The 25,100-nt window shown below is 47.1% G+C and overlaps 2 protein-coding genes across 2 annotated transcripts in view; both read left to right on the top strand.

The window, feature by feature from the left end:
* The first annotated feature begins 5,821 nt into the window (after positions 1–5,821).
* LOC104643623 (somatomedin-B and thrombospondin type-1 domain-containing protein-like) lies at positions 5,822–16,852 on the top strand. Its single transcript, XM_075768271.1, has 5 exons — positions 5,822–6,191; positions 9,124–9,318; positions 10,241–10,319; positions 12,087–12,263; positions 15,904–16,852. The coding sequence occupies exons 1-5, from the start codon at positions 5,963–5,965 to the stop codon at positions 16,019–16,021; spliced, it is 798 nt and encodes a 265-aa protein (XP_075624386.1). The 5' UTR covers positions 5,822–5,962; the 3' UTR covers positions 16,022–16,852.
* Positions 16,853–22,988: 6,136 nt separating this feature from the next.
* LOC104629937 (protein-glutamine gamma-glutamyltransferase E) overlaps positions 22,989–25,100 on the top strand; it is a 29,133-nt gene continuing 27,021 nt past the window's right edge. Inside the window, exon 1 of the mRNA XM_075768617.1 lies at positions 22,989–23,144. The gene's annotated coding sequence lies outside the window, so the exon portion shown is untranslated. The remainder of the gene's footprint in view (positions 23,145–25,100) is intronic.

The following is a 25,100-nucleotide window of genomic DNA, read 5'->3' on the forward strand; positions in this document are numbered from 1 at the left end:
TTCTTCTGGATGAGATGCTTTTTGGTCCCTGGGTCAATAGGCCAGTTCAGGTGTGCTGGCCAAAACTCCCTTCAGTCCTAATGAGATCCCATCCCTCTGTCAGAGTATAGGACTGTTCCTGGGTGGGCTTTGTTTGCAGGTGGAGTTTAGGACTATTTGTTTCCATGTTCTTCTCTCCTTTGGTAAAAGACAGAAGAATCTCAAATACATGGACTCATAATCTGATTTTTCTTCAGATTTTCTTCAGGAAAATATCTGAATCTTGCTTGTTATCAACTCTTCTCCCATGTATCTGTGTGCTAAAAACTAGCAGATGTGTACAGAAGGGGAATGCCATTTAAAGCTCTTTTCACTTCTAAGATCTAAAGGACATTGGGAAGGAGAGAATCGCAGTGCAGGGTTTGAAACTCCACCAAGTAAAGCAGCATTAGGATCCCTGCAGATGTATTCTTTGCTTACTGGTCTTCATAAAAGAAAATTCCACCTGAATCTTTTCTCAAATAAGCCTTTTTTAAGACTCAATGGTTAGTCCTCCTCCCTTTTCTGACCCCCCAACACTTTTTTAATGATGGCTTTCTGCACAGGGTGCCCGGGGTAAGCAGGCAGACAGGCTTTTTAAGAAAGCAGGAGCAGATGTGAAAGTAAATCAGCCAGCTCCTCTAGTCCTTACTATTATTTTGAGTTTGTCAAAAGAAAGAAAAAAACCTTAATTCTTGCATTAGGATATTTTCACACGAGACTCTTTTTGTCAGCACTAAGACCTTGTTATCTGCCCGTGTGAACTTGTTTTCATCTTGGCCTTAAGTGCATGAATTCATACAATGCGTGGGAAAGCAAGACCACATCCACAGCAGCGATTTCTTTTGTTGTCCAGGGTTGTCTAACTTAAGAAGGGCTTGAGAGAGGCAGGACCTGTGAGGTGAGCGGGTGAGGAACTGGATGTTAGAAATGCAGCTGCGGCAGAGGCTGGGATGGTGGCACCTCTCCCCAACTCAAACCGCCAGCCCCTCCCGGCAGGGTGGTTCTTCAGCCTGCAGGAGAGAAGATTAAGGGAGAATTCAATGGAGATCTATAAAATCCCAAGTGGCCTTGAGAAAGTAAATGAGAATTGATCGTTCCCTGTCTCTTCCAATACAAGAACGAGGAATTCAAATTAAATTAGCTGATGGTAGGTTCAAAACAACTTCGTGGCCTGTGTAGCATGGCATTCTGCCACAAGAGACTGTGGGTGCTGAAAGTTTACCTGGGCTCAAAATGAGATGGGAGAGAATTTGTGTAAGACACAGACTGAGGCACAGGCACCACCTATTAAGAAATCCTGGAGGTGAAATTACCAAAAGCGTGAGGGCACTCTGGGGAAATGCTACTATACATCCAACCTATCTTATATTCCTTCTGGGCATCTCATAGTGGCCACTATTGAAGACAAATACTGGGGGGGAGAGAGAGGTCTTTGGTTTGACCCAATGCAGCTTTTCTAGAGGATGAATAAATGCTTGGCTTTTTAGGAGCAGCAGTCTGAGCTCAAATCCCAGTTTCTGCTCTCTGCTCTGGTACGGTTAGATCAGCTCTGAGAAGGAGTAAGAGGACACTGTGCACAAGCTCGTGCGAAGGACATCTTTGACCTGTCTTAGGAAAGAGCTGTGTGCACTGAGCTCTCAGAGCTGGGGCTGGCAGAACTAGGACAGCATCCTCAGGGCCGAGGGCAGAATGAAGGGTTGAGACGCTTCAAAGATTCCCTACTGCCAGGATGTTGGGAAGGGAGTTAAACACTTGAGTGAAAGAAACAGTAAAACCTCAGGTGAACGGCTTCAGTGGAATAGCCAGGCAGAGTAAATCCTCAGAGACAGCCAGGTGTTTCTTGCACATGTTCCCTGCTTTTCCCCAAGCTGGAGGCTTTTTTTTTTCCTATCTGCTACACAGAGGGAAAGATCTGGGATGGGAAAACATTCAGCAAACTACAGAATCAGATAAATGCCGTGAACACAAAACCACGGCAGTTGCTTTGGCCTTGGCATGAGGCCAGCTTGCCCCTATTCTGCCTGATCAGTCAGGCACAAGCACAACGGGCAGTTTGAAAGGGAGAGTTAGTTAAGAATAGCGTGGAGCAGTTCAATCTCTCCTCGGATTCACGTTGGTGGTCCTCTCTTCTGCTGCACTTTGTCTCCAGTTCAGGCAGGCAGGGTGTAAGAACAACCGCTGCTGCTCAGCCAGAGCAGCAGCCTGAGGAGCAAGAGGAAACATAGGGCTTGTGTCTGAATATAAATACTGCTGAAAATGAAACAGCCTGTTTCAGAGGTTTCTGAAGCATCATTTCATGAAGGGGAATATCCCCAGAAGCAGGATAATGGGATAGGAAGAAAAGGATGGAAGGTTTTTACATAATTACTATTTAGGAGCTCAGCTTCTAGAGGGTGGAGGGGTGACAAGAGTTGGCATGCAGTTTTAATTTGTACAAGTGCTGTCAGTGGTTAGAGCAAAGTCCCTCATCAACTGTCCCAAAAGGTTTGTGGGGTTTCCTGGTTTTGGAATTTTACTGCCTCTACCTGATTAGTTAGTTGTAGGAAGCTTGTTCATTTGCCCCAGCTTTTCTTTGAAAACATTAATGTTTCTGAGGGTTTCTCTGCAACTGGAATTACTCCTGTGCTCCTCTATTCCCAGCAGGATGTCTGTTTAGGACCGTATGTGCTAGAATTCCTGCTAGCAAAGCCTGGAAAAGTGTGCCCTTGTGTGCTCTGGGTGTGAGATAGGAAAGGCAGCAGACCACAGAACAGACTCTGCTGCAGAAATTGATTTTCAAGTTACTACCTGTTCACAGCAGCAAAAGTGTAGGTGGACCTTTGCCTTCTTTTGGACAAGCACTGTTGCCATTGCTGTTGATTTGTGTCGTGTTCTGGAAAGCTCGTGTGAACGTGGTAGTGCTTCTTGGTGAGACATAATGAACAGAGCATCCCTTGTGGTAGCCTTGGAGAAGGGTTTGAATGAGCTGACAGACAGCTCTCCTGTGACCTTCACATACCTGTAGAAATCAGCTCCAAGAAATCAGATCTCTTGGCTACTTTCCTTCTGTGCTTTTACAGACTTGGCTGTGACAATGGAAAGTAAAATTAGATACTGTACACCAGAACTTTTTTCTTTTGTCCTGCATACTGATAGCTCTGCTAGGTTCCTTATTGCTGGAATGCACAGGAATCCAAGTCCTGCACGAGGGACATAACATACAAGGGACTGTACAAACACAGAACAAAGAAAATACTGCTATCCTAACACATTTGCAATGTATGTATAAATTATCAGGTGAAAGGGGCATAGAGGCAAATACTTGGGAATAGGGTAAATCCCATTTTTAAATCTGGTAAATCCTATCTAGGCTACATAATGATCTTCGGGGGGGTGGGGGGAAAGTCATGGCAAAATAAAGTTTAAGAAGGGGCTGGTATTGGACAGCATTCCCCATTCCATGGATGGGTGGATCAGCCTGTGGTGCAGACAGGGACACTGATTAACTATCCAGAGTGAAAGTGAGGGTAAGCTTCCCTTTGTCCCTTGGAGGGGACTTTCCATCTGCAACATCCTCCTGCCCCTCAGAGTTAATGAAGGGAGCAGGAGGGCCTCTGGGAACTGGGTCAATGGCAGCTCCAGCACAGTGCAGCTTAATTAAGCGAAGGAAAATGAACGAGAGGGCAGGAACCCTGCGTAGCCAGCCAGGAAAGCAGCTGGGTTTGAACAAGATGATAAAGCTGCATTTCTAGCTGCCTCTTGGCGTGTTCCCCGTAGGTGGGAAGATACAATCTCCACTGTCAAGGACAGCTCTGTAAGCTGTTCTGCTGCTGAACCTCTCTTTGTAACATGGACTAGCCATGTTTCCTTTCTGTAAAGCACACTTTCTTGGCTCCAACATTTCTCATAGGGCCAACAGTCCTGCTTTTAGACTTAGCAATTGTCTTGCAAGAAATCTGTTGGTGGGCTGATGTGGTCCAGCATGGCTTCGGCCATGTTTTCCTTGGCTGCTTTAACATTACCACCTTTAGACCTTGTCAGGGAAAAAAAAAGAAAAACCAACCAACCAACAAACCCTAAAAAATCCCCAGGGCTATATCAAACCAGAACAAGGGAGAACTACTCCTTTCAGACCAGGAATGGGAGATGAGCAACGCAGTTTGCTCCCAAGAGCTCTAGGTGGGGGTGGATTGAAAATAAACCCTATTGAGATGTCTGGACTCACATCCAATTTTCCTAACAGCACAGGGTCAGTCAAAATTGCAGTCTTTATGCAGATGCATTGCTTTCTAAAGCTAATTTTCATTCAGTCAGTTTTCTGTGTCTCAGAATAACATGAATGTGTTCCTCCTACCCCAGCAATTGTTGGCAGAGGGACTTGGAGCATGGCCGCATCAGTTCTGGCAACAGAAACACCTGGGAAATGTTCTCTGTAACTGCCCCTCAGTTAATTGTGCAAGAGCCACACAAGCCTCTGGTTTGTGTTGACTAATTAGTGAGTAATGCAACCTCCTTTTGAATGTCCTTCCTGTTCTAGATCAAAAATGATGCATACATTGATCAAATGACTTACCCATGGTCACATAGTGAGTGACTCATTGGCAGAGGCAGGAATTAACTCCTGGTAGCATTAAATTCCTGCTTCCTAGACCCCATGGCCTCTTATTTCTAGTGCTCTTCTCTTTCCTCTCCTGGCCTTTTTGCCTCTTGCCCACTGCAGATGTTACATGTGCAATTTCCAAGGTGACAACATCTGACCACTGCTAAGAAAACGAGATCTCTGTCCTTTGCTACAGACATCTATTGATATGCAAAGAAGCTAAAGTTCCTTTTATTCCTTATCTTTTTGTAACATTTCACCATGATATGCCTGAGGTAGTGCGGTGCCAGATCTCCTTTGCTCCTGTGCCTCCAGCATTGCACATGATGTCTTCTAATACTATTTTCTGTTTTTCTAGAAGCATCTAATCTGCAGTCTCCCTGAAGTGGGAACACCCTGCCCGTACCCACTGCTAGTACAATAGCATAATCAGCTGCAAAAAATCAGTGGGCGGGTTTTATAAATCCCAGTTCAGTATTCAGCAAGGCATTAACATCTGTTGCGATCAATATTTTAGAGCAAGTCTGTTTGATAAAAAGTTACAGTAAAGCTGTTAGCTTCCTCCTGAATAGCTAAATAACTCACAGGAGTAGGTCTCATCACTTTAAGCTTGTTGCATTTGAAAGTAAGCAGAAAATTCAGAGTAAAGAGGCAGTATAGCCACCTGGATCGTGTTTCTTACAAGCTGCTGTACTGGGAATGAAGTTCTTTCAGGTTTTTAATGGCTTCTGAGGTATGCTGGAGTCAAATCTGGCAAAAAAAAAAAAAAAAGTCTCTTTTATCATTTGGTTTGATGATAGTCTTTATGATAATTTGGCTGGTAAGTGCTAGCAGCTAGTCAGTGCAGAAATTATACCCTTTCATTTTGAAAGTCTGCAGAAATGGAACTATTGGATGCATGGGCATCATAAGATGCCACGAAGGTTAAAGCAAAGAAACGTTATGGTAGCATCAGGAAAATAAAGGGTATTTGTGTACAGAATACCTGTTGTTAGGGCACTGGGTGTAGCTGTCCGCGCCGTACAGCGCCCAGGGTGAGCAGCCCACGCTGCTCCGACCCACCTGCCTGTGTAAAGCGGTGAGGAGGGGGGGTCTGCCCGGGACGGGGACGCTGCGGACACCGAGGGGTCCCGGGACTCGCCCCGCCGCAGCGCCCCAGCCCCACCGTCCGGGCAGGCGGTACCGGGGCTCCTCCCGTCCCGTCCCGTCCCGCCCCGCCGCCTTCCCCCGTTCAGCAGCGGGGCCAGGGCGTGGGGGGAGGCGGGCCGGCTCCTTCCCCCTCGGCGCTCGCTCCCGCCGCCTTTAAGCCGACAACCGTGCCGGGCTGCGGGGAGTGAAGGGCTGCGGAGGCGCCGTGCCGCCATGGCGGGGTGTCCCCGCTGGGCCGCCGTGCTGGCGCTGCTGGTGCTGCCGGTCCTGCCCCGCCGTGTTGCCGCCGGCTGCGCCTCCCGCGGGCTGTGCTGCCCGGGCCGCGACCCGGCCTGCCTGAGCACCGGCTGGCGGCCCGACGGCTCCCACGGGCCCTGCTACTGCGACCAGGCGTGTGCCCGCACCCTCGACTGCTGCCACGACTACGCTGAGGCCTGCCCAGGTGAGTGGCCGGCGGGGCTGGGGCTGTCCCGGGTCCGGCTGTCCTCGCTGCATCCCGAGCTGACCGGCACCTGCCTGCCCTCGGGGCTCCGGCTGCGTTTAAAAGCGTCGCCGGGCTCCGCTTTGCTTGTGGGAAAAGCGAGAGGGGGCAGGCGGGGATGCAGGTGGCTGGAGGAGGGATGCTGCGGGCACTTTGCTTCCCACCCAGGTTGCGGGTCTCAGAGATGCTGAAGTCCCCCGGGTTCCCCTGGGGCAGGTAGCTGGCAGGGCGCTTCAGGATGCTGCGTGTTTGTACAAGACCAGAAATGTGAAATAGGACGTTTCCTGACTGAGTCAGAATCCCTGGATCCCTTTGCCTCTTGTGGGTTGGATGGGATCAAATCTGCTGCTCGTGTTAATCTGCACATCCCTGCAAAAGGCATCGACAGCTGCAGCGTGTGGCTGCAGCTCCGGCATTTGATCCTATGAGAGCCTGGAGCACGGTGCCCGTGCGTCTGAGTGCCGGGGTCTGTGGGCAGCGCTCCCTCCATAAAAGTCATCTGCTAAAGTGCAGATCTGAGTTAAGGAGATAAGATATTTTAGTGAGTAGTGCAACCTCATATTCCCTTCCCACAAAAAGCATCCTCAAGGAGTCTTCTCTGCTCACATAGTGCCTTATTTATTTTTTTTTTAATCTGCATAGCTGTGCCTCAGCAGAGTTTTGCTATAGGCAGATGGGCAGACATTCCTGGGATTTAATTGCCTTTTTCCTTTCAAGAGAGAGCTGGAAAATGGGTGGGAAACTAGTTCATTCTGGTGTGATTTAAACAAGCTATGTCTGTGAGTGAGGACAGGCTGGCAGGTCTGGAGACCAACAACTCCCAAGAACAGCAGAGAGCAGTGAGCATAAAAGTGCCACTCACTGGAACCCATAAACCTGCCTCACCCCTGCCCTGAGGCAGGGCACCCCAGGTCTGCAGGGGTGCAGCTTGGCTGTCCTGCTGTTGGGGCTGTCTGGGGAGGGCTGTGGTGGTTGGTGCTGGATGCCCCAGTGCTTTTGATGTCTGAGCACGGTTGGGCTGTTGGGCGCTTCTTCAGTACCGCTGCGTCTGGACCGTGCTGCTCTCAGCAGTCGTCTGGGATGACTGGGATGGAGGGGAACCCCTCGCATCTATTCTTCATAGTACAGGAGAATAATAAGAAAAATGTGTTTGTGAGCCCTTCGTGAGGGAATAGCGAAGAGCAGTCGCTGCTCCCTCTCTGTGCTGGGACCCTTGCAGCCGTACCGGTGTCACAGCTGCAGCCCTTGCTGCCAGCCCGGTGCCATCCTGTGGCTCACTGGAGGAATAACACCATCCTGCTTACAGACGGCTGGCGAGAAAGCTGGTTTTGTGCAGGATGAGATATTTGTGCATTATTTCTTGTGATTCATTTGTGCTGGATGTAAGGGCCCCAGTTCTACTTTGATTTGTTTTGCCTTTGTCGCCTGGCCTTTTTTCAGTAGTTTTCTTTATTCTCACTGCTAAAGAGCTATTTTATCAAACTGACTTGTAAAGCAAAATATTAAGGCAAAAGGATTAATATCTGATGCTAAACAAAACTGAAAAGAACAGAAGATTCTGAATAAATGAGATGCACAGAAGGATTATAATGTTGGGTAGCCTGCAATCCAATGCACAGTCTTGTTTTGTGGTGCGTTGCTGCAAGCACAGCCCTTAGTGTACGTAACGTGGTGGCTGCTGACTTTACCTGGTTGCTGTGTGTGTGAGGCACCCAGTGGCTGAACCAGCAAGGTAGGAATGCTGATCAGACACCTACTCACTGGTGTGGCTGAAGACTGATGTCCTTAGAAGTTCTGGTGTGGTGCAGTGTCATACACTGGCCCAATTCAGTCACAAGATACAGAAATGCAAGGAGAAGGACTGTGACCAACTGAGAATATGTGGAAAAAAAAAAAGTATGACTTTGGGCTGACCTGCAAGTGTTTTTCTCCAGAGGTATTGTTCTTGGTGCTTAGGTTGTGTTGGTTAAGTACAATTGATCGAGTATATCATGGGCTTTTGTCTGACGTTACCTTTTAGAGAGACCAGCAGGTAAATGCTCTTGTGCTCTTGAGTGATTCTCTGTTATTCCTGATAGTTCCCTCCATAGGTTTGATCATATGAAACTCAACTATGGACATGCTCATGGGGAAGAGATCACAAAAGGGAATATACGACACAGGGAATGGTTCCAGTGTGTTTCAGACTGAGTGGATGGGGTGTTGAATGCTACAGGAAGACATTTCTTCAGCTGCTTGGAGGTTGAAGCTTAGGAGTTTAGCATGGTGGATACTGTGTGAGAGCAAGTAGGGATGCTCAATGATGTGAAGATTTTTGAAGCATTACTTAGTGCCGGTTCCCTGAATTTAAAGTCATGAGTCACATCCTCAAAATATTTTGGGATTGGTTCCAACACATACAAAGTGGAAGCCATTGCATTGTATTTTGCTTCTTGAACTCACCTCCAGCCTGCCACACGACAGTGCAAACTGCATGGCTGGTCGTTATTTGGCATGTGCCATCTGACAAGAGAATTCAGTAATATTTTAGGCTTTATCTGCATGAAAGGTCTACAACACCCTCTGTTTCCTCCTGCTCTTTATCCTCCTCTTCTCTTGCCACTCAGTTTGACCTTGTCTAATTTTAAATCTTTTCTCAGTTCATCTGGTGCAGGTCCCAGTTTGCAGGAGAGGCTTGCAGCAGTGTAGCTAGAGGGAGATGACTGGCCCCATGTAGACTAGCTTGGATGGTTGGACCTTCTAGGCAGGTAGTTTCCTGGGAACTGCCCAACACAACTGTGGGATAGGTGTGAAATAAGGACGGTTGTGTCAAAAAGTGTCTTTTCTGGAGAAGGCTCATCCTTTGCATCATTCCTGTAACCTTCCACATTCCTGTTTGTTACTCTTCCTCCAGTTATCCCCTGTGTCGTATCTCAGTGGAGCAGCTGGAGTGGCTGTGCAGAGCCTTGCAAGACAACGTATCGTGTTCGGAGGAGGCACGTCATCCAGGAGCCCAGGAACGGAGGAGAGGCATGTCCTCCTCTGGAGGAGAGGGCTGGCTGTGTGGAGTACTGGACTCAGCAAGGAACAGAGTGCAAACAGTCCCTGAGTAAGTCCACTGAAAATGTAAGTGCCTGGGTAATCGGGGGGAGCACTCTTGTTTGGGTCAGCAGAGCTGATCTTTCTTCTCTGTATTCGAAAAGAGTTTTCAGACACCCGCATGTTTGCTCTGGGCCTGCCTGGTGTAACCGAGAACCGAGCTCTTCACACAGGGGCTTAGAGATCTCCTTCCCAGGACAGTATTTGAAAGTAGTGCCTGCCCTTTGCTGTGGTCTGCTGTGCTTCAGAAGTGAAATATTACAGGCCTGTTATGATCTTACTTTTACAAGTGTAAATCTCTGGAAATTTTGATAGAGTTTGTAGATTTATGCCTGTTTAAAACTTCCATAAATGGGTGTTGAGCATTTTTTTTTTCCTTTTTATTATTTTTTATTATATGAGTCATCTGTAAAAAGTCATGAAGGCCCAATACCCATCAAAGGCAAGGAGCAGAGTGCAGGCAGAGGAGACCTCCAACTAGTTTCTGGAGAAAAAAAGCCTGATTTCAGTTTGTTCAAATCAACTTTTCATTACATACCTTTACTGATTTTTAGAGGAATTGCTAGTCATTTTTGCTGGTATTTTGGAGTTAGAATCTGTCCAGTCTGGATGTTGGCTACAACTGAATTCTTCAAACCTGTTGAGAGTTGGTATTAAGTGAATATTGTCTCCCCGCTCTGTCTTTTGGGTGTGCCTGATAAGTAAGCTCACTCTGCTCAGGCAAAAATCTGCAACAATACAGGTTCTCTTTTCAGTGAAATGGTTGATGGTCATGCATAATATGAAAATACAAAGTTAGAAATTTTTTTTGTCTCCTGCTGAAGATAAACCCATATGACATTAAAAGCCCATCTTTACTGTTTTGCAGACATATCAGCCTTAGTGCAGTATTGCCATTTACGGTATGTACTCTTTCTCTTTGATATACACAGTCCCAGCACTAATAACAACAGGAGGGTTTGGAAAAGCAAGGAAAAAAAGAGCTGCAGCTGATGGCAATGAAAGAGCAGGGTAAGTTGGAGGCTCAGCACAGAGGCACAGTCATACTCCACCTGCAGTGTGTCTCTGCTTGCAGTTTTGGGCCCAGCTTTTTGCCAGTGAGAATCGCTGTTTCCCAGCAGCAGGGCGGCACTAGAGCAGGGCTCTGCTCTCCCCTCAGCGACAGCAATCCCTGCGGTGCCTCTGAAGGCCGTGGGTCTGCCTTGATGTAAGGCCAGTACAAGACTGAAATTCAGCTCTTTGTTCGTGGCATTGCTGCTGCTTCAAATTGTGTGGTCAAAAGCCAAAGACTATTCACTTCAGCTCTTCCCACTGTGGAATCTGGTGCAGTTTGCACTTTTTTTACATAAATGGGGTTAATTCTCAGGGGGCAGAGTTTGCTACCTTGTTGCATGGGAAGCTCATCCCCCTCGCATTTCAGCCCCCCTTGGCTGGCACGCTGCTGTGGCACAGCACAGGTACGGGCAGGGTTGTGCAGAAAGCTCTCTGTTGCATTTTACCTTCTGAGACACGGCCAGCTCTGCGGGTGCCGCTCTGCCTCCGGGCTGGTGCCTCAAACACGGGGGAGCTGGCATCAGCCTTCCCAGGCCTCTTCTTTCCCAGCTGGGGTCATCGCTAGCAGCGACACAGTTCTGATGGGAAAGGTTATCTTCCACCCTGTGACCCTTCGTATGGAGCTTTGCAAAGTAGTTATTCTCCAGGGGATCTTATTGCAGTCCCTGGTGGTTTGCCTGTTTCTCGTTGAGAGCTGCCATTCCTGTAAAGACTCTGTGGAGTTTCCCAGAGCTGCAGCATGAAGCAGCCACACACTTGTTGATTTCTTTCCCCACATGCTGTTCTGCATATAAGTATTTCCATAGTGCATGGGTGCATCCATCGCCTTCACTTAAGTGTCTGAAGGAAAGAGCATCTGTTCACCCTGAGCCGCCCTTGAACTCCTCATTAGTTGAGCCTTCTCCCTGTAAAATTCAAAAATGTGAGCACAGCTTTATTATTGCTTGCATATTTATCCTTGCTCTCTTTCCCTCAGACAAGACAAGGAAGCAAGCTGCTCACATGGTTCGGTGTGCCACTTGAAGGTGTTTGGAAGTCCCCAGAATGACTGATATACAACCAGTCTAGACTAGAATCCAATTCTCTGCTGTGTTTATAGACGATTACTGAACTTCTTTGGTTTTCCCCTCCAAACAAGGCCAGTTCTTTTGGACTTTCCTCTCAGGTTTGGTTAAAAGCAGAAGCACGGAGGGCAGAAGTGCTGTGTCAATCTGGTAGTCCTTCCACCAAGATGTGACAATCTCACTCTGTCTCTTAGGAGGGAGATCATCACAAGGAAATCCTGTACACACCAAATCTTAGCTCCTGTCGCAAGTTACTCTACAAAACCCATTAGAAGTAACTGAGAGCAGATGATGGAGAAAGTGTGGTTCAGCAAATGGACACCAGACCTGGAATCAGAAGACCTGTCTGTTTGTTGTGGGGTTTTTTACCTTTAGTCAAACGCTTGACCAATCTGTGTCTCTATTTGTAAAAACAGATGCCAGTAATACCTGCTATTTTTTGATATGTCAGTTGAAAACCAGCAGAGTAGCTTTATTCTCCATTTAACCTTGTCAAAATGCAGGTACACCACATGTTCTGGTTTTTATGACCTGGGGTTTGTTTGGTTTTGTTTTTCTTAATTAGTGATCTATGGTCACCCAGTTTAGTCTGGCTCTTCCAGTCCCATGGAGGGCTCTAATCCGGTTACTGAGCTAACCTACTTGGTTATTTTGGTTGCAGGTACTGTGTTGAATTCCAGCTTGTGGCCATCACGCCAGGCTGCTGGCACAGCCACCACTCGTACACTCACTGGATGCAGTATCTCAGGGAGGGCCACACTGTCTGCGTGGAGTGTCAGCACCCGGCTTTAGACTCCAGAAGCCTACATTGTTACGGGGATGGCAGTGGAAGCAAAAAGTAAGAGTTTTAAGTTTTGTTTTCGTGTTGAATTTTTCATTCTTCTCCCTTGATCTGCTCGTCCCAGTTTCATAAAGCACTGTACGCAGCTCTCCAGAGCACTGTACGCATATTAACTGGTGTTTGTTACATACCATGAGTTTCTTGCAGAGATTAAATGACCTGGTGAAGCTCACATATTCAATCAGTGGGAGAGCCAGGACTGAAGCGTAGGAGTACCTGCACTTAGTTTGCTGCACTGACTTTTAAGTGGCACAGTTGCGGAGTTTGTGGATTTTGTTTCTACACGTGACCCTTTATGGGTATTTCTGGTGAGTGTTTTAGGGACCTGGGGTATGTGCTGGCACCTGAGGTTGGATGGAAGTACTGTTACACCTTCGCACTTTCAGCATCCTATCCCAGGAAAGCTGAAGGAGCTTTGGGGCAATTGATGGGGACCACCCAGGTTGTACAAATTGAGTAGACTCCAACAAAGAAGAAGGGAATGACTTGAAGCTGCAAAACACATCTGCGGCAGAGCCAGCAGCAGGGGAGTTCTGGCTCCCAAGCCTCTGCTGTGGTCACTGGAGGCACAGCTTCTGCATTGCTTTTATCCTGCTACTCTTAACCCTCTTGTTAGCTTATTAAAGGCATCCTCTGAAACTGGTTAGCAGCCCTGCCTGAGAAAATCATTGCCCATCAGTGCTGGGCAGCAATATTTTAAAACTTGTATAAATGTTGAAATAAGCATGTTCATTTGAATTAGAAACTCTAACCTAGGATTATCAGACCTCAAGCACATAATGTATTGCATTACCAAGACTGCTAATAATGGGCTTTTTTAGGCAGGGTTTTTCTCAGGCTTTTAGTAAGAGGAAGTCACGTTACAGTCTTTTCCTTCCCCGTCTCAGTTTATTATGTACAAAGGTTCCAAAAGCTTTTAGATAAAGACAGAAAAAAAGCTAACTGATGTGGGCAGGAGTAGCTTTTACCTGCATTCAACATGTAAATGATTATAAAAGCTTACAATAATGTTATTTTACTAAAACCTTGGAGCCAGACAGGAACATCAGATTAAGCAAAATAAATAAATAAATAAAAATTTAGGAATTAATTTCCTCACTGGGCTGCAAAAAGATGGGGGCATTTTCATCTGCCTGATCTGGTGAATGGCACTGTACATGGCATGGAAGCACAAAGAAAATGGGACTGTGTCCTTTAGGAATGATGATCTGATCATTGGGTGTTGGCTGGGATTTGCTGGCCAGATGCAGAGGACATGGATGGGATGCTTGTAAGGAAAAGTGGAAGAAGATGGGAAAGCAACTGCTGCCCTGAGAAAGAGGATGGTGGGAGGCCAAAGCTGATGCATGAGCCTAGGATGCAGCGTGTTGAATTTGCCTAGATGGGCTCACAAGTCTCTGGTTGTTTGCTCAGTTCACCCTCATTTTGAATTTTTGCCGGTGTAACTGCCAGGGACGTGGACAGTTTGTGGTAACCTCGGAGCGGTGGCTGTCCCGGCTGACCCGTGCCATCGCGTGCTGGCCCACGTCTCCGGGGCTGCTGGCCGAGGCTGTGCGGGGAAGTGTGCACAGCTGCTGCTGTCCCACCCACGCCGTGCCTGCGCTTTGCTTCTCGCCCTGTCAGTTCAGCAGCTTGTGCCAGTGTTTAGTTCCCCGAGATACTGTTCCAAGAGTGACTCCCAGGAAGGAAAACATCTGACAGAGTTTAAAATAAACTCAGCAATGCTGGTATATTTTGATGAGTATTTCCTAATTATCTTCTTGTGTCTAAGTGGAGTCTGGCTTATAAATGCTTCAAGTTAGAGATGCTTGTTATCTGTGCCTTCCACCTGTGTCCCACTCTGTAGAAGATGCTAGTTCATTTTAAGCCCTGTTATGCAAGCTCAGGAGGTTTCCCAAAGTCCTTGATTTATGGCCAGATCTGTGGCCATTGGGTGAGGATAGCTAGGATAATCTAGCTTGCATTGGCTTGTTTCTTCTAGAAGGTTATGAGGTGAACAAGGTAGATCATCAAGCTGGGAAATTGATCTGTTAATTTTGGATTGTCTTCTGAAAGATCTACAAATAAAGCACAGACTTGACATCTGTGAAATTGTTACTCAGCCTGTGTCTAGGAGGATCAGCTGCTCTTCATCATCTGGAGCAAAATGGGGTGGTTGTAGCACATAAATGTCCGGACTGCAGCAGTTTATGCCCGTGCTCATAGGCCAGAGGGAGACAGAGGATGATGAACTTGATTTATAGCAAAGTCAGGATTTCCCTTCCCCACCCGCAAGATGAGACTAAGCAAATTTAGCTTATGTGTTTAAGGAGTAAAGCCTTTAAAGGCAAAGCTGCAGCCCAGAATTTTCAAGGGTATGGGGCTGCTCTGTGCACAGCCTGCTTTATCTGGGATCTTAATCCTCCCTTTGCAGATTCTGATATTTCGAAATGACCCCAAGCCGAAAGAAAAAAATACAGTGAGCCTTTTCCAACCATGTGTGATGCATAAACCTCTGCTCTGGAGCATGACATCTCATTAAACCAAGGGCAGGGTTGTCTTTGTGGAGCTAGAGCAGTAATTCCAGTTTCCACAGAACTATAAACCAAGCAGAAGGTAAAGGTCTGTTGGACTATTCTGTGAGCAGCTCTCTGTAGAGTAAGAGCTGATCCAGTTGTGGTATTTGTGCTTCTCCAAAGGTCAGGGCTGGGACATATTGATTTGAGGAATTCCCTTAAACCACTAAATGCCAAAATCTGGGAAGGGGCACAGTGCTATAGAAAAATTTCAGTTTCTGTGGCCGTTAGGCCAGCGTTTGTGCAGCCACTGTTTGTGAAAAGTGCCCTGCGGATCTGCTTGGTTGTTTTAATAGGATATTTCTCTGTTCAATTCTGGTCAATATATTGATGGATTGACTGGGAGAAAAAGCGTTGGTTGCTTGGTAGTTTTGTCCTCTACTTAACAGGCCTGTGAGTAACCTTGTTCCAACACTTGTGGGTCTGGTACCTCCAGCCAGCTGTGATGGTGTGTAGCTCTTAGCAAGGTGGAAAAGCTTAGGGAAGTGTTAGGGAAGTGTTCCACTAACGTGGTTATCCAAAGACACTCGTGTCCCTGCACCTGCTCTCAGATGTGTGCTATGGATTGCGTGCTAGGCACTTATTCAACATCTCGATGGCTATGGGTGGCAATAGAGCTCTGCCTGCTGAGATTTCACATGGTGTTATAAAGAAAAATGGGGAAAGAGGTGTTTTGCCCACTTTGCAACCTGTCAAGTGTTTCAATACAGGAGTTATGGGGATGTCAGTGTGCTTTGTGAGTTGTTGCACGCAATGCTGGGTACCTCAAGGGAACGTTTCTGTGAATCATTTTGGAATTAATGTTATGTGCTGCTCTGGGTTCTTCTGGTCCAGTGTTCCTGACTGACTGTGGCTTTACTTCACACTATTATAATCCTTTGGGGGGTCACTGTGGTTGCTGCTTCTTTACAGGAGTAGAAAGGCAGAATTGGGTCCATGGAGTGAAAAATCGATGTTAGCAAACTAAATGGGATTTACTGGGTGATTTAAGCCCTTGTTGTACAAGTGACTGCCCTGCAGTGGAGGTCATCATCTTTCTTTCAAAGATCATCAACTTTCTCCCTCTTATGACTGTGTTTCAGGAATCAGCTGTTGCACTGGCAGGCAGTGGGGAACCCTCAATGCAAGGGAACCTGGAAGAGAATTCGCCAGCTGGACACTTGCTCCTGTCCTTCTGTTCACAGCTTCTTGTTCATCTAACTTCTCCTGACAGTCCCAGCAAGCCAGTGCTGTGACGGCTTGTCTGGCACCAACGTGCGGCAGCAGTAGGAACCACAAACAAAGCAATGACTTCTCCATGTCAGAGGCTACGCCACTTACTTTCAAGAGGTTGCTGTCTGTACTTAGACATCCTGAATCCTCTCTGTCTGTGTGTACTCCTCAATTTCCAAAGAAATCAGGCTGTGAAGTGCCAATCTCTTTCTGCCCATCCATCCCTGAGAGAGGCCTGTCTGACCCTGATGACTTCTTGCAAATTCCCCCTTTCTTGAGAGGAACGAGAATTCACCAAATAAGAAATCAGACAAAAAAGGCCATAGGTTTAATTATTATTTTTCTAAAGTCTCAATGAAGAATCAACAATGCAAAATAAATTAACTGAAGTGCCTTCTTTTCCTGGCAATGACACTTCTTCATGGATGCTTCCTGCTTGTGCTTATACATATTTTCCTTTTATTTTCATCCTCCCTGGTCTCATCATTTCATATTGATCCTCAGTCTTACAGAGGGTTGGATCTTGCACTGCTGAGATAATGGCAAAACTTAGAAATGAGCCTGTTCACATCTGTGAGAATAGAAGGTTCCAGCCGTAAATGGGCCCTTGGAGTTCAGGTTTCAAGGAACATCTCCAAGTTGCCCCAAAACACAGTGCAGTCCTCGGGCTCTAAATAGGAAGTCATCCCAGCTGTACCAGGAGGGCTAGCTATAGCCTTGTATTTTTGACTGGAAAATATTTGAAATATTTTCTTTATATTCCTCTGATTAATATTCATACTTTTCTATAAATGAAAATAAAGGAGACTGGAGACATTCTCCCAGTGTGTATCTAATTGATTAATCTGCGTAGTGCCATCTCTTTAGTGCCTGAACCTGCCTAATTTGTTCCAGCCAATCTTGCCGCTGACACCTCTGCTCCAGCAGGTAAGACTGGAGCCAAAGTCGCTGCTGTCCAGTTCCACCACTACTCAGGATTTACAGGTGGGAGTCCAGCACCATGACCTACCGCTACGCGGAAGTGCATGTGATATTTCTTTTAATATACGCATACTTCTGAACCTGCTTAAACAAAATTACAGAAAGGACTTGCGCTTTGTGGCAGAGCGCTGCAGTGGTGAGCGACAAGGTAATGAAATTGGTCAAAACCCAGGTGAGTGGCTGGGGGCGGCTCCAGAAGAGAGTTTTAATGCTGAAGTCTGACTTTAGCCTAGATTTGGATCATGAACCATCTAGTGACCATGTTGAGGATCTTTCATGAAAATATGAAAGGGCACAGAGGATATGTGCGTAAGATGCTCAGAGGTGTGTGTGTAATACGGTGATGAGAGGTCTGAAAGCACCTGATGCCTCCTGGCCAGTGCAGTAGGGATCTGAGGGCAAGGCTCTGTTCTTTATTGTATGTTACAAGCTGTCTCCTTGGATTAATGACTCTCTGGGGTGATCTTATCCCAGAGTAGCAAGATTTTAAGGAAAAAAAAAAACCAAAAAAAAATAGTTTGTGCTTCACTGTCTGATATAACCTGTAACTAACTTGTGGCCTGTTGAGGAGTACTCGCTGGTTTGTGAGTAGAGGGATGCAATCCCCTGAGGGATGGCTTGGGAATAAATAACTAGAGTTTTTTGGTTTCTGCAGTGAGGAATTTCTATCAAGCTGTAAGCCAGTGTCATTTTCTTGGTGGAGATATGTACTAACAGTAGCATTTAGTCATTGGAAGGTTTTTCTCTATCCTGCAGAAGCCCCATATTGGGCCACAGGGCTGTAAAGAGGCGGCCGGTCATTTCAGGAGCAGAATGGATCCGGCTGTTGGAAACATTTTTCATTTTCAAAATCTACCCAGATTTTTGACAGCATGAAACCCTGCTCTTATCAGATGCTTTCAGACTTGAGTACTAAAGCTATAAAGGATGCCATTTTTGCTTAATAATGCTTAAAAAACTTACTCTTCCAAAAGTGGCATTCACCCCAGTGCCCCTCTCCTACAACATCAGAGCCAGGTGGGTAGGAAAAGACTGTATTGCAAAGTTATAAATGATAGTGTCAAGGGGGAAAAGCTTTTATTCTAATCAATGAAATAATGTGGCACCTTAAAGCACATTAATTGCAAACCTTTTAATTTAATGAGTACTTCAGCATTAGCTGTAGTATATTTGTGTGTAAGACTTTTATTAAATTATCATAGTACTTGCTGTCAAATATTTAGTCCTGACACTAATCTGTTGTGTTGTGAACCTTTCAGGAAATGGTGATTGGCACCTACCATGAGTAAATGGTGTGAAAACCCCTCCTTGACCCCAGCCCTTGTTGAAAGTAGCAGACTACCCTCCTGCTTCAGTGTCTTGAGGATAAGTGAGCCTTAAGAGAGGTCCTTTTGATAATATTTCATCCTATTCTGGCAGAAACTGTAGGAAACTTTAGCCACTTTTGATATAAATTTAATGTGTAGGAAGTTTGCAGAATCAGTCTCTTGAGTGAAGGTAGCTGTGGAGAGTTGAGAAGTTTGAGGAGAGGCTGCTCAGAAATAGTATTCTTGGTCAGATCACTATGGAACCTGGCCTTGATTATATTTTTTGGAGGCTCACAGTAAGTTTGCTAAAATGCATTTTAGGATGACTGAAACTGCATGTGAATTCATGCCACATTTGATGATTACTCCTCATAGACGGAGACAGGAAAGAGGTGTTTAAAAGCGATGAAATGGTTTTATACCTCCTACGTGAAGTGTTTTGATCTTTGACTCTGGAATTTTATTTCAAGATTTAAACAATCTAACAAAATATTTAATTGTTTTCAAGTTTCTGTTTCATGGAAAATAGTAGAGGAAAAAAAAACAAACCTCATTTTGAATTGACCAAAGTTATTTATTTATCGATAGTGGTCTCTTTTTGGAGAGACAGCCATGATACTAAATCAGTCAGCACAAAGCAGTCTGCTCCTGTGCTGGTCAGGGTTTTCTTTGCTGCTGCCTCATCTCTGAGAGCTGGTAACGTGCGGTCCTAACAAGAGCTGCTGATGTGGCATGGTAGGACCATCATCTTTTGCTTCTGCCACCATAGTCTGGGGGTGCAGGAATATGAAAGAATTAGCCCCTGAGGACCCTTGGAGCAGCTGTATTTCTACACAGGCTACGTCACTTGATGAAACAAGACATTTCAAATGTCTCAGTGCATCAGCACATCCTAAAAAAGGCTGTGCAGCACGCCGGCTTCACCTCCACACCCTGGGTAACTGTATGAACAAATCCTATTGGTAATTCCTGGGGGAAGGAAGGAGAGATGCAAGTGTGTGTGTGAGAGAGAGAGAGCGCGAGCAAGAGTGAGCCTTTTAAGTACAAGAAGATAATGAAGCTGTCAGATCACTTTCCCTGCAAATGAAGATTAGCTCAGGATGTAAACACATACTGGGTCCTGCCCATTTCCCTCTAGGGACTTCAGCATCATCCATCATAATAATCTCCATAATTTCTACAGCCTGAGTTTTGGGAAAGATAAGATTATTGAAAATCCAAGGCAAAATACTCCTGAAAAATGGCTTTGTACAGTAACCAAGCAAGGCAGCCTCACATTGAGGAGAGGCTGTTCACCAAAGATGACAGCCGTTCCCATGACAACACTAAAACCCTTTCACCATTGGTTATCATCAGGAGAACATCTCCCACAGCAAGTACATGAAGCCAAGAGCTGAGTCCTCATCTCCCATAAATCACCCTGTTGAGCACTGCTAACGAGGCACTGCCCGCTGTGCACATGCAGCTCCACCTTCTAGGCACCAGCCGGGCTCCAGATGAAAGGCAGAGCAAGTAAAGCCAAAGCACCAGTGAGCTGGATTTAGGTAAAAGGAAAATTTGAGCTTGACTGATGTTCCTACACTTCCCTCTGCTTGCCAGCTGAGGCTGTCAATTTTTAATGATGAAAAGCCAAGCAAAAATCCGGGCCACTTTACAAACTGCTGAAGAAGCCATGTGACTTTCTCTGTTGTAGAGAAATCTTTCATGGGATGGAGATAGAGGGAGGCCCTGGGAGAATTCTGCTATTCTAACCCTGTAATGTCCAGCCTGTGATTCAGCTGGTTTTCTTCTGCATTTGAACCAGAAGGTGGTAAAAGACCATTTTTCACCATGGGATCTTCATTTGGCCTATCAGCTCCCTCAGTGTCATCTATGTGGGTCTCAGCTTCTGCAGTCATCTGAATATATGAGAAGCTGCTTCCTTTTTTTTTTTTTTTTTCTTCAAGGAAAAAGCCCTTACGCATTTGGAAAAAAAAGATTTTAAATGTGCCCAGAAAGCCCAGGAGCCAAAAGTGTAAAGAAAACAACAAAAAAATTGTAATTTTCTTAAATACCCTTGTTGCTCTAAAGGCAAACTTCTTTTTTCTTTTGCTCAGTGGCCAGAGGAGTTGAGCACATTCTGCTTGAATGGTAGGAGTTAGCAATACTTCTCCATAAATACTGTTCTGTTCTCTTTAGCTTTTCAGACCTAATTTTTTTTTTACCCTGAATTTTGAGTATTTTGAGTCTTTAAATATTAAGATCACTGACTTTTTTTTTCTTTTTGTGAGTAAGTTTTTTCTGAAGTCCTTTCCAGTTATAACTTCAGTTGCTTGGTGATACTAGTGATACTGCAAGTGGAGAAGCAGAGGTGAGAAAGGTGAGGAGAGTCTGAACCAGCAGAGGTTATTCTGTTCTCTACAGGTCTCCGCAGCTTAAAACCACAAAACACTGTATTAGCAAGAGACTCACCTCCTTTTTAAATCCATGGGGATATGCAGGGTCTCCAGGGTGCTGCTCTGTGGTACCCCAAGTTGCTCTCATCCCGTGACACGTGTACACAACCCACTGTGACACTGGTGGGACCCGGACATGCATTCAGAACAGGCTGTGCTTGGCTGCATGCTGTAAACATCTTAAATTGATATTAGAAAGGGAGAAAGCTGGAACCATGGTGCAGTTTATATCACAATATTACCCTCTTTTCAATGTGTTCAGGCACAGCGTGTGACCCTATGCTCCCCCAAAGCCCTAAGTTCCACACCTTGGTCTATGCTGGAAGCGAGGTGCAAGGTTTCTCTTTATCACCATTCCCTGATCCTCAGGGCTGAAGAGCTGATCCCTGTGCAGAGGTCAGCATCACTCTGCTTCTGTGCATTGCTGTCTTGCTGTTGCTGTGCTCAGTGCTTGTTTTTCTTGAGCTTTGTTATGGCCTTTCCACACTACTAATTGTGTGCTTTTGAATTACTGGAAGGGTGTTGCAGGGTAATGCCAGCACTAATGGGCTTTCACCTTCCTCCAATTTCATACCAATCCTCAGACCAATTAACCAATTATTGATTTATTCCTTGCATCATATTTCAGCCATTAACAGGTAGAGCAGAGGCTGTCTGAAGGATGGGAGCTGCTTGTCCCATTCTGCTGGTGGTAAAAGCTGATGCTGCCCTGGGTGGCCTAATCCTGCGCCTTTCTGCTCACCCACAAGCTAAGCCTGATCTGTGAACACTCAGAGCTCCTGTCTGAGAGCACAAAGTGCAGCTGGACATCTTGCCCCTCTGAGTGCAAGTGCAGCTACACCTGTGGTGGCGTCCTCTGAAGCAGCATGTGTGACCCAATTCTTCATCCTGGCTGCTGGGACAAATGGTGGGATGTAGGAGAGCATCTCCAGAAAGCAGTGGATGACTGTGTTGGAAGGATAGTAGCTGGAGAAATTGGGTTTCTCCCACACAACAACAGGATACTGTTATTTTTCCTCTCTCTGTTTTAACTCTGTCCAGCAGCTGGATGCAATATGGAAGCAGATCCCTGAAATCCTTTAACAGTGAAGGTGGCTTAAAGCTGGATTTCAATTCAAGGGGATAAACAAATGAGCAGTTTCATAAACGATGCTCAGGCGCAATGTGAGTTACCTCACCCACCTCCCCCCCCTCAGCTCCCTGCTGGGGCATCGACTGCATGTTTGGGCACAACAGTGTGAAAACAGCCTGTAATCACCGTGAAAAGAGCCGATTACGTACAGTTCTGAAATCCCATGGCCGTGGAGCTTGTGTTCTGCTTGGCTTTTCCCCCTTAGTCTGTCTGTTTAGGGCGAATCCTGACAGGTACAAGGGTTCATGTGCTGAGGTCCTCTGCATGCTGCACTCTGATAATATCATTTGCCCAATTCAGGAACAAAGTCATAAGTAAGAAGTCACTCATTTTTCTAAGGCAGGGGAAAAAAGCTTACATATGCCCAAGAAAAGCACTGTTTGTTATGCTGGCTAGGCTGGAAAGTCTTAGTTACAGTGTGTACTGAGGATTGACAGCCATCGCCAAAGCACACGGGGGCACACGAGCCCCCGGAGCACAGCCACCACCCAGAGTGGCTAAGGCTGCTCTTTTGGCCTCTAACAGCTAAACAAATGGGAAAGGAGCTGTCTTGTGAGAAAGGGAGAGCACTCGGGGTGGTGGGAGGAATATCAGGGCTTTAGGCAGGAACCAGTTCCCCTAAAAGTGAAATTATCATCAGCTGGGAGGTTGCCAAAATGAGTTGCAGTCTTCTCTGCCCAAAATGACCCTTAAATAAGCCTGCCACCAGCACAGGTCTATGAAATATTAACACTTCTGATGTAAGATGCAATTTCTTCTTCTTGTAGTCTTCAAAGGTGCCAGGCTTCCAAAAAACACCACAGGAATGATTGTTACATTTACGTATTGGGAATGGTTTATTAACCAGCTGTAATTGTGCAAAGGCAATGGCAAATATGCTTCCTTTATGGTAGTAAGGTTCAGTAAAAATGGCTTAATGACCGTATTGAAGTCATTTATTGGGAAATGTGGAAGCCACGCAGTTCAGCAAACGCATTTTCCAGGATTATGATAATCCAGGTTTTCCCCACGGGCAGGTGGGAAACGGGCCAGACCGGTGCCAGTTAGCCCCGCCCCTTGCCCAGGGCTTAGCCCCGCCCACCACTCGTCCCACAATCACCTGGGAAAGGGGCGGGGCCACCATCTTCCCTCAGGGAGCTCCTTCGGCTCAAGGGCGTCTCCGGAGGCGGTATGCTGCTGTGTTACCGCTTAATTATAGCTTTTGAGCTAAGCTAGTACGGCAGATGTGTTTTGACATTCTGAAGCGTCTTTTTGAGGTAAGAACTTAAGGACAAGTCAAAGTTACTCAGCATATATAGCAGAAAGTACAGTTTTTGTACACAGGATTTTTTTGGGGGGGTGTCAGTAATTTTGTATAGAGTGTTTGGGGGTGGTTTAATAATCTGTGCTTTATTTATTTATTATTTTTGGGGCAAGTGCATGCACCATCTCGTGCTGGTGAGGTACCGGGCCCCTCAGGGCAAACCAAGGAAAGTCAAACTGGTGCTGTGGACAGGCCATGCCCAGTGCTGCCAGTAAGGAGCAGAGCCTGGCTGCAGCCCTACACCTCTGCCTCCAGGCAGAGATGACCCTAGCAGGCTGGAGACCTCCCTACCCATGTTGCCTGCAGCCACCTGAAGGGCTGCACTTAACCTCACAGGGATCCCTTGGCACCAGCCAGCCTGGCCCTCACCCGCTGGCGGGAGGCGGAACCAGCCTCACCTCAACACCGTTGTTGTCCAGAGAGGTTGTGGCAGCCACATCCCTGGAAGCATTCAGGATGTAGGGTGCCCCAGGCTGGATGGGGCTTTGGGCAGCCTGGTCTAGTGGAGGGTGTCCCTGCCCATGGCAGGGGGTTGGAACTAGTTGATCTCTGAGGTCCCTTCCAACTCAAACCATTCTGTGATTTTACCATGCTGCTCCCTGGCACTATGCACGTCCCAGCTGCAAATGGAGCTATGGCTGAGGACAGCGAAGGGACAACACACACTCTGAAAGCCATCTCCAGCATATAACCGCCCAGAGGCTCATGCATGGTGCTGCTGCAGCTGCCCACACTAATACCCCCGGGGAGCAGCAGCCGCCTCACACACGCAACAGAGGATGCTGCTCGCATCTGGGAGGATGTGCAGCGATGTCTGCATCACATCAGCTTGGCCTGTCCCAGAGACACGAGTGGGTAGCAGATGCAGTGCCGTTGTGTGAGCACTGCAGAGCAGCAGCAACCAGGGACGGGCTGCGCTGGCGGCCTGTGAGCCCCAGGAACGGCCGACAAGCACAGCCCTCAGCCAGAGCTCCGGTGCTGTGCACCCAGTGGCGCCCGCCGGCTGCAGTACTGGAGTGTAGTGAGGGCAGCGGTGTGCGCGGCGGGATGTATTGCGCATGCGTAAACCTGCTGGCCGCAGCACTGTCTTGGACTCGGGGAAGGGCAGTGGAGAGCGTTCCCTGTCAGGCTGCTCTTGCGCGAGGTGGTTTGCACGCAGCAGGGGTCAGCAGGGAGCACGGCGGGCTGCCGCGCTGCAGGCGCTCGAGGGGCAGCAGTAGGCGCGATAGTGCCGGGCGCTGCAGTACTGGGTCGTAGTCAAGAGGAGGCAGCCCTGTAGCACTGCGCCTGCACGAGACTTCTGCCTATAACGTAATGTGACGTAAGCTTTCCACTGGCCTGCGCGGAACAGCTCGCCGATCGGCCACTGCGGCAGTGGGGTGTTCGGGCCAGGCTGAGGGGAGCAGCGCGGCCTGCCCGCTGCCCGGCCGGCCCTGCTGTGTGGCGAAGGCCTTTGGGAGCTCCCCGTGTTCCGGGGTGACCCCGGCTATCCTGTGTGTCACCCGCAGGTGGCGGCCCCGAGGCAGGATCTGGGGCAGTCTTGGGCCGGTGGGAGTTTTGGGACAAGGCTTGAGGATTGTTGGGTGGTCTCTGGGTGTGTTGGGGACCCCGAGTCGGGCTTTGGCGTGTTTTAGGGCTGATGGGAGCTTCAGGGCAGGGTTGGGATAGCGTGTGGGGACAGGTGGAAGCCTTGGGGGCAGGGCTGGATGAGTTTCGGAGTTGGTGGAAGTTTTGAGTTACAGCTCAAAGTTCCCAGGGCCTTGGTGCAGGTGCTCATTTGCATTTCCTTGACTGCTCTTGCCTTGTGATAGATAGCTTGTAAAGGTCTGCAGATACTAGCCTGTAGTTTTTCGAGGCAATGTGCGGTCATTCCCTAATATTCTAGAATTAATGCAATTTTTAAACACAT

Source organism: Balearica regulorum, chromosome 16 (assembly GCF_011004875.1).
Source record: "Balearica regulorum gibbericeps isolate bBalReg1 chromosome 16, bBalReg1.pri, whole genome shotgun sequence".
Taxonomy (NCBI): domain Eukaryota; kingdom Metazoa; phylum Chordata; class Aves; order Gruiformes; family Gruidae; genus Balearica; species Balearica regulorum.

Coding starts and splice junctions, on each gene's coding strand:
- LOC104643623 (XM_075768271.1), top strand. CDS start 5,963: ATGGCGGGGTGTCCCCGCTGGGCCGCCGTGCTGGCGCTGCTGGTGCTG. Junction 9,319..10,240: donor AGAGTGCAAACAGTCCCTGA/GTAAGTCCACTG, acceptor TGATATACACAG/TCCCAGCACTAATAACAACA. Junction 12,264..15,903: donor GATGGCAGTGGAAGCAAAAA/GTAAGAGTTTTA, acceptor ACTGTGTTTCAG/GAATCAGCTGTTGCACTGGC.